Source organism: Paramormyrops kingsleyae, chromosome 13 (assembly GCF_048594095.1).
Source record: "Paramormyrops kingsleyae isolate MSU_618 chromosome 13, PKINGS_0.4, whole genome shotgun sequence".
Taxonomy (NCBI): domain Eukaryota; kingdom Metazoa; phylum Chordata; class Actinopteri; order Osteoglossiformes; family Mormyridae; genus Paramormyrops; species Paramormyrops kingsleyae.
In genome coordinates, this window is record NC_132809.1 from 32985869 (window position 1) to 32995236 (window position 9368).

General features: G+C 37.1%; 1 protein-coding gene across 1 annotated transcript; it reads right to left on the bottom strand.

Moving 5' to 3' along the window:
• Window positions 1-652: 652 nt before the first annotated feature.
• uqcrfs1 (ubiquinol-cytochrome c reductase, Rieske iron-sulfur polypeptide 1) lies at window positions 653-2308 on the bottom strand. Its single transcript, XM_023822728.2, has 2 exons — window positions 2027-2308; window positions 653-1395 (listed from the first exon to the last, which is right to left on the bottom strand). The coding sequence occupies exons 1-2, from the start codon at window positions 2235-2237 to the stop codon at window positions 785-787; spliced, it is 822 nt and encodes a 273-aa protein (XP_023678496.1). The 5' UTR covers window positions 2238-2308; the 3' UTR covers window positions 653-784.
• Between the last annotated feature and the right edge of the window lie 7060 nt (window positions 2309-9368).

Genomic DNA, 9368 nt, shown 5'->3' on the forward strand with positions numbered 1-9368 from the left:
AATCCAAAGCTTTAGCACCAACCTGAAAGAATGCTTACTTGAATGCTGCCTTTCGATTCTTCAACTTTTAAAACTGAAGGAAAGAACAAAGCGAAACCACTGCAAATATATTTGAGAAACAAAGGCCTGTCTTCATTCTAAAAGCAGGTAAAATGTTTTGTGTCTGTGTGTGTGAAGAAGCCATGACTTGTCAATGTAACATTTCTGAGAAAACTGAAATTACTTCAGGTGGATCTACTGTGGCATCTTTTATTAATTTTAGATACAAGAGCACACACAACTTAGTATGTATAAGGTCAATTAATGTAATATAAAGATGCATGTGTTTATGATGTAGTTCTTTCTTGACAGCCCAAGAAAACTTTAGATAATTATTGACAATGCAGAACCGCTCCTAAATAATCCATTTCTTAAATCACAAAAAGTCGTCAAAAAGGTCTCACACAAAAACAGGATGCTCAAAAATTTAAATATACAGTGGAGCCTTACATGTGAACTGAAAGATTACATTGAAGCAATCAGACATACCACTTCCCTTCAACTTATTGCTTTCCTATTACCCATTTCAGAAGTACAGATTCAGTCTTTGTAATACTTCGACGAGTATCAGATTTGATTCACTTGAAATAACTACACAAAAAATTACTACAGATCAAGTAAAACTGAACTTTATTTCAAACTATCAGACTCACTTCCAGCCCCCAAAATGTTTTGTCTGAAGAACAGGTCGTTAAAGGTACTGAGGTCACAATATACAGAGCACTGCACAAGAAGCATCATGCATCTAACCCACAATAACAGTTTCATCATCTGGGAACTCATAAAAGGGAACCTCCAGATTAAGGGGTGCGGGACCTTTCCGAATTCTACCTGAGGCATCATAATGGGAGCCATGACAGGGGCAGTAGTAGCCACCATAATCCCCTGCGTTTGCAATAGGCACACAGCCAAGGTGAGTGCACACCCCGATCACAATGACCCACTTGGGATTTTGGACCCTATCTTTATCATGCTCTGGGTGCCGCAACTCGGAAAGGTTGACTGCAGACTCCGTTTCGATCTCTTTGGCGGTTCTGTGACGGACGAAGAGCGGCTTGCCTCTCCACTTAAAGGTCATGTTCTTGCCTTCTGGGATGTCGCCCAGTTTGACTTCGATTTTGGACAGGGCCAGGACATCTGCAGACGCACTCATAGACGAAATAAACTGGGTGACAAGAGTCTTGGCGGTATAGACGCCCACCACGGCGGTTGCACCGGTCATCAGATAGGAGAAGGTTTTTCTCGACTCATAGCTGTCTTGAGAGGACTTCCTGGAGTCCTGGACCTCGAGCCGTCGATAATCAGAGAAATCTGGGATCTTGATGTCTGTGTGAGCAAAACGCACTGTACTGGGAGCTAGGGACAAAAATTAAACAAGATGGTCACAAACAAGTTCATGTCATAAATCAGAACAGCTTTGGAGTAGTGCAATTTGTTTCTACTGTTTGACCTTTGTGTATAATGTCATACAGCCTATCAACATCACTGAGGGAAAGAAAAAAGTGTCAGTCAATGTTTCAGTCTACATGCTATAGGCAGTCAAAACTTTTTTTGTTGCACTTAAATACGTGTGTTTATTTAGTTTAAAACGACGCAACTTGATCTTCATCATATCGCCAGTACATGTTGAGGGCATTTATTTGTAAGCTAACCGGCTAAGTATCTGCTAATTTAAACTTACGATCTGAATTGTTAGAATGGAAATTTCATAATCCATAGTGCATTATGCACAGTTTATTATTTATCCAGTAGACGTGACTATTTAGACGGTAGATCACATTTAAAACGTATGCTTCTTAGTTAGCAACTTTGCCCATACATCGCTTCCATTTGCTACCAGCTATCTTCGGCACAGACGTGGCTTTCTTTTCATCCTCGCACGACTGCAAGGTTACGTCAGACACATGCAGAAAGAATACTAAACGTCTGCATAAGCCAAAACTGTCCATCCCCGACACTGAAGTAAATGCCACAGCGATATACTCACCGCTGATGCCGACTGAAATCGCGGGTGCCGTCCTTGGACTCTGGCCTGTTAAGGATTCGCGACACAGGATGGGTTTCTTCACGTCCAACGGTACTTTATCCACTTTGGTGACAAATACTGGAACAAGGGCTTTAAGCGGCCCCGGCACAGCATAATTTGTAGCCTGTAAGTACGGTGACAGTGACCCACAACGAGCGGCAATTGACAACATCTTCTCGGCTACAATGGCACCCACACGGTCACATCGACCTTCTCGGATGTGGAACCGGAAAAACGCGCTGTGCGTGTGACGTTGACATGACGTCAACACGCAAAGTCGTAAAGAATGGTGTATGATGTCCAGCAACATCGGTATGTAAGCTTCTACTCAGGATGCGTTTTGGATGTTTGAAAACAGCAGTGAATGTTCAGTTAAGGTGGCCATACGTATAAATTGTAATGCAAAATCAATATCGAATGAGCCCCATTAATGCGCTAATTATACATGCATACAGTATTTTTCCCTTCTCCCTTTGTCTTCTTAATTAGGTGAATGCTCTGCTGCTATTATTTACAATACATATGTCTGGCAGTTAGCAGGGTTTTAAAATAGAATATTATTTTGAGTAATTAGCATTTATTTGAGTAAGTCATCAAGCCAAACACTGGGCAAATAAAAACCCAGAAGAATAATCCAGCATGTTTTACAATGCATTCAGCTTGTGTTACATCCTTGGTAACTTAAGACTAACTCAAGAGAGTATATGGAATAAGAAGTACTGACTTATTAAATATTAAACTCACTGCTTTGTGTTACTACTGTTTGTTGAAACAAAGTAACCTGTCTGTCCTTTTAGGGGGATATACAGTATATATACACAAACACACACACACACAGTATATATGAGGATGCACCCATTACAAGAACAAAGATGACTGTCTTAAACCTGTTAGTTTTACAATTCTTCTCTAAAACTTACTTAAATGAGATTCAAGAGAAGCAGCCATGCAGAACAGAATTATGATTGATGATGAAACCTTTTAAGCAGAGACACAGACCATTTAAAATAACACATTGCTCCTAACTGACAAGAACAGATGAGTTTTACTGAATGGAACACATTAAGATTTACTGATATTAGTACTTTCTGATGAGTAGACATAAGCTTGCACTCGACAGATTAGCCATATGAGAACCAAGTATGTGGAAAAGCTGAGCTTGCGGGTGTCAGCTTTGCGGTGGATGGCTAAAGCTGAATTGAGGAGATTCTACATTTGTGTGCCAACTGATAGTTTCACGTGCTCACGCGAAAGTATCTCGGCCCACGCGAAAGTAAGTCATGTGCATGCGAAAGCATCATTTTATGCACAAGTCCTTTTAGTGGCTCCGTACCGTACAATTCAATTGAAAACAAACAAATTTGTTACGGGGGAAAATATTAAAAAAAAAAAAAATGTACAATAAGCTGGTTGCATAAGTGTGCACACCCTTAAATACCATCCATCCGACTGCTATTTGGAACTGTTCATAATTCCCTCCACCTTCACTAAAGCCCCAGTTCCAGCTGAAGAAAAACAAGCATGATGCTACTACCGCCATGCTTCATTGTGGGTACAGTATATGGTGCCTTTTTGGTGATGCACAGTGTTGTTTTTGAGCCAAACATACTGTTTTGAATTGTAGCCAAAAAGCTCAACCTTAGTTTTATCAGACCATAATTTTTCCACATGCTTTTGGGAGACTATTTTTTTTTGCGAAATTTAGGCGGGTCTGGATCTTCTTTGTAAGAAAAGGCTTCCTGCTTGTGACCCTACCCCATAGTCCAGAAATAGGGAGAATGCGGGAGATTGTTGTCACATGTAGTACATAACCAGTACTTGCCAGAATTTCCTGCTGCTTCTTCAGTATTGCTGCATGTCTCTTTGCAGCCTCCCTTATCAGTTTTTGTCTTGTCTTTTCATCAATTTTGGAGGGGCATCCAGTTTTTGTAACATCACTGTTGTCCCATATTTTCTCCGCTTCTTGATGACAGTCTTTACTGTGGTTCCATGGTACTGCCATGGAAATATTTTTGTACCCTTCTCCTGATTGATACCTTTCCACAAGCCTTTAATGCTTTGTGAGCTCTCTGCGAACCATGGCTATTGCTATAGGATGCAACTGAGTAAATGTTAGGAAAATCCAACTAGGACAGCTGAACTTTTTTGGGGTTAATCAGAGTCACTTGGTGTGTTCCAAAAAACTGAATGCTGTAATTAATTCAAAAAGTGCTTCAGCAAAGTATTAGTTTAAGGGTGTGCACACTTATGCAACCAGCTTATTGTATGTTTTTTATTTTTATATTTTCCCTCTAACTGATTTGTTTGTTTTTCAATTGAATTGTACAGGTTATAGGTCACATTAAAGGTGGGAAAAGTTTTGAAGTTATTTATTGTGGACTCATTTTTTACATCAAAAAAATCTGGCATTTTAACACGGGTGTGCACACTTTTTATATCCATTGTACACACATGTGTCTTGTTCTGCAGACTGTGCACACAGCAGATCCTCTATAACTGAAGAAAAAGGAGACACTGATTTGGGTGAGAGATGTGTTGGAAAAATATTTGTGTAACCGCTGTTAAACCCACATCTTGTACAATGTCTTTTGGTTAAATGAGCTAAACCTCAAAACTCAAATTATTTACAAGAACCTTCAGGTAACTAGGAAACTACTGTAACTCACATACTTTCTTCTTCAACCATATGATTCCCATAATAATTAGTATTTTAATAATAATAATAATAATGACCAGAAGTCTTTGCAAACATGAAGATATTAGTAATGCCAGAATCTAGAGAGAACATTTACAGTTACAGGACAGCAATGAAGCCCCAAATTTCTCCATATTCCAATTGTTAAACTGTCATTACTTCCCTAGGAAATTATTATTCTTCTGCAAATATAAATTTGGTTACGATAATTAAAAAAAAAATACAAACATGTGCTCTGCATAGCATTTCAATTGCATTTTTATTGTGCAGCTATAGAAACCTGTCCAAACAAAAATATATGTGTGAATTTTTCTTTTTCAAATGCCACAAAATTCCTTGAGTTAATGTACTTGCATTTATATAATAATAAACAATTATGGTAACACTTTACTTAAGGCCATGTTTAGTAATTCATAAACACATTCATGATGAATTATAATGCATTCATAAAGCATTATAAAGATGGCTAAAAATATTTATAAAAAGGCATAATATATTATAGCCATGTTTATTATGCATTATGACTGCCTTACGAAGCTCTAATCTATAATGCACTATAGATAACTTTACAATGCAGCACAAAGCATCCTTAATGCCTACCGACCATTATAGTGCATTATTATTTGTTATGAATGTGTTCAAAAATTACTACAAACATAGCCTTACCAATGTTTCCAAAATTATTTGGAAGATAAATTACACAACACTACATATGACTTTTTTTTAATCATAGAAATGTAAAACAGGTTTAATTTTTACTGGATTATAATAAGATCTTTTTAAATTTAAAATATACCAATAAAAAGGTATGATTTTACATAGCTTAGTTTTAGTATCCACTTTTGTCACATGAATACCACCAGTTACTCTTTGCATATTCCGAAAGTCAAATAACGTACCTCCATACTAAGAAATTAATAACTCATGAAATATGATTACACCCAGTTCAGGAGTGTAACATTCATGAAAAATACACGTCTTCTGCAATTACACTATAACAGAAATTTTGTTCCTGGGTAGTATGTGTTATTTCTTAATTACTTATGTTGTAAAGTATATAAAATGACCATTGTTCCCTTCAAACTTTTGTGACCTGGATAATGAAATTTAGAAATTAACCTATTTTCTATGTAAAAACGGGCAAATTTGCACATTTTCATTTACATAACGGCTCTTTTCTATACTTTTACATCAATACAAAGCATAAATGAGCAATTAAGAAATACATACTATCCAGCAACAAAATGTGTGTTACCTAGTGTAACAAAGTTTTTTTTGCAGTACTTGCTGGTTAAATGAGGTGCCCAGGGTTTGCCTTGATCCCCAACAGGCATGCCGAAATATGCCTCGTAGGCTTCACAAATTTTAGCAGATTTTGTCAGAGTACTTTTTGCTCTTTTCTTGATAAATTATCCGCATACATAGTAGAATGCATCTGGAGAATGCTTGCAGCTTCTTCATGCCATCTCTAATAAATGAATAAATACAACATTGAAATGGAATACAATGGAATTAGAATAATAGTCAACTTAGTTATAGTTTTGCTGTATGATTGTTCAAAACCTGAGAATAATTTTGCACTGCTCAATGTCATTGCATGTGTGTATATAATTAAACATTGTCAAAATCTTGCTGTGAAGTTATTCATCAACAAAGTGAGATTATAATGGAATTAACCTCATTAGGTGAGTCGTTCATTATACAAGACAGCAAAAATTATTCAGACTCATATTCTTGCAACATCAACATACATTAAATATATGATTGTTGTGCTAGATTCACATTTCTATGTAGATGTGAAACTCATTGTGGTTCAGGGTAATAATTTGATAATTGATTTAAATTTTAGTAGGCCAGGTACCCAATCTGAATTTATCCAGTTAATGATAAATTAAGTTGTGAAAATCAGTTGTGGCTAAGCAAATAAATGCAAAATAAGAATAGCTGTAATACTTACAGTACATAATCTTTGTAATATCCTAAACATATGCTTTTCGGCATTGTTTGACACATATATATGTATCACTTTGCAAAACATAGATTTATCTCCCTCCAAATATATAGAAATAACTAAATTCTACTGCAATTTAAGGATAAAAAGAAACATCAGTCTGTAAGGTCTGGTAATACTGGAGACTGGGGGGGGGGGCATTGCAGGATTGCAGGTTCACATTCAGCTGTGGAGTTTCATTATAAAACCTGGATGCTTGTAACATACAAGCTAGGCAGAGGCAGATTGTATGTTGTTTTAGACAAAAGCAAACAGTAAATAAATGTTAACCATTATAAACATAACAGAGTATTGTGGAAAATTTAGAGTCAGAATCCGAAATCAAGACAGACCAGAACTCAGAAAGAGACTGGAAACTGGTTTGGGCCCAAAGGGTAAAGCTAACGTAGCTGGTAATACAGAACAGATTAAACTAATTTTGTAACCATAACAGTCCATTTAATATTCAGCAATGGTGATCGCTGGCAGTTGGCTGATGGTGTGACTTAGGCTTGGGGGGGCGTGGCAGGAAATGTTTAGTTATATATTTTATGTGTATTTCATTATAGGCACCAATAAGAAAACCTGAAGGTAAACAGAAATGTTTTTAAAAGTAATCTTCAACTAAATGCTTAACAACTAGATGTATGTTGACTGGCTAACATTATAGTTTGATGTGATATGGAGCTTAAGGAAACATTAAAGGAGAAGAAATAAAGATGTACATGATAAAATTGACTTCAGCACCATTTAGTTAGAAGAAACACAAGCTACTGTAAGCTGGCATTGCTGGTCTTTGCTTACTGTAAATCCTTATTTGTTAGTCTGTTTATGAAAAACACTGATGAAGTGCAAATTTGGAAATGGGTTTAAAGATAAAGAGACTAATTTCCTGGAGTCTAGGTTTCCTTGGACTGTTATCAATCCAGAAAAAATATATAATAGAAAGGTAAGTGTTAAGCAATAAGTACAGTTTGTATACAGTACGTTGTTGGGTGCCTTCTGCTGCTCATCATCATAAATTGGTTAGATTTTAAAAACTGAAAATGTCACACATTATGTAATGTAACAGAAGCTTTCCATTTATGTAAATACATTTGACAAATAATTGGAGCATTCAGTATATTCACTCTGATCGCTTCAAGTTGACTGATGCTTTTGTGGTCAATTGTGTGAGAGCTTGTTATTATCCTGCCTCAATGATAGGGGTGGATATGAAAGGAATTAGATTACAGCTGTCTAGATTGATTTCTGGTCATTTTCTGTACTTGAGCTTGTCAATGTAATTCCATTGTCTTGTACATCTCCAGTCTCTGAAGAGTGACCTCTTCAAAGGAGATTTTATGAAATGGATTTTATTGCACAGTTTGATGGGAAAGCCAACAATGGTAAAAAAAAATACCTTTAAAAAGTGGTTAGATAGCAAGGAAGAGCAAACATCCTTCTCTGGTGGAAGGAGATAGGGAATGAAAATATTGTGACATGGAGGTAGGGATTCCAGTAGAGTGATGAATTTTGTGAAGTGTCATTTTAATAGTTGATATCCACTCCTGAAGTCACCACTCAGTGTTCATATTGACCAGTACCTTTGAGAGTCACAATCAGTAAATCTTGTATCCAGGGCTGGACTGGCCATCTGGCATAGCGGGCATTTTCCAGGTGGGTGAATGGATGTGAGGGCCAGCGAAAATGTATCCTAAGAACCCCCCAGTCAGCAAAGGTTACCATAGGGACGACCCCAACAAAACTGATTTTTAATCCCAGTACAATCCTTATTGTAACTCATGAAAAATCTTATTCTGCTTAACTTATTACTTAAAAAAAAATCACACAAATACTAATGTTGACAGGAGGCCAAAACAATGGTGCAAGGTTTGGCTTCTGTTTTTCATTGTTGCTATCTTATTTTTATCCGCAGCATTCTAGCATACAGACAGCTGAGTTAATTAAACCTAGCCGGCTCTAACTCAGTGTTTCTCAGACCGGCCCTCAGGGTCCCCCAGACAGTCCCTCCCAGCTTCCTGCCAGACAAAGACGTGGACCGTGCGGGGCGGGGCTCCCTGAAGACCAGCTTGAGAAACACTGCTCTAACTAAAGGGAGCTTGGGGATCTTCTGTGTTCTTCTCTAACACTATATTAGAAGTAGTTTTTTCATCTCTATTGAGGAAAAAAAGCCTCAGTTATGCTTTGTATTGATTTTGCATTTTAAAACTTTTGTTTTTGTAGTCTCTGCATATCACAGACCTCCATCCAATGGCTTTCACCAAGCGCTATTAAATATAGTTCATTATAAACGTGTGACAAATATATTTTCCTGTTTGCTGGTTGGTGTTTATTTTATATTCCTGTTGCAGTACCTTTCATTTGTGGATTTTTTTTCTATACCTGACAAACGGAGTCAGGTGCAATCCTGACTTTATCAGTGACAGTAACATATGAGGAGAGAGATAAGCTGTGCTAATGTCAGAGTAATGTTGCCTTTGCGTTCTGAAGCGTACGCTGTGATTTCAGGTGAAGGTGTTATCTGCACCAGCAGCTGTAATCCTGAGACATCATTAACTTCATTGGTCAAACCTCCCTCAGTTCCATTATTTAACAATATGACATCATTTTATGAT

Coding starts and splice junctions, on each gene's coding strand:
- uqcrfs1 (XM_023822728.2), bottom strand. CDS start 2,237: ATGTTGTCAATTGCCGCTCGTTGTGGGTCACTGTCACCGTACTTACAG. Junction 1,396..2,026: donor GATTTCAGTCGGCATCAGCG/GTGAGTATATCG, acceptor TTTTGTCCCTAG/CTCCCAGTACAGTGCGTTTT.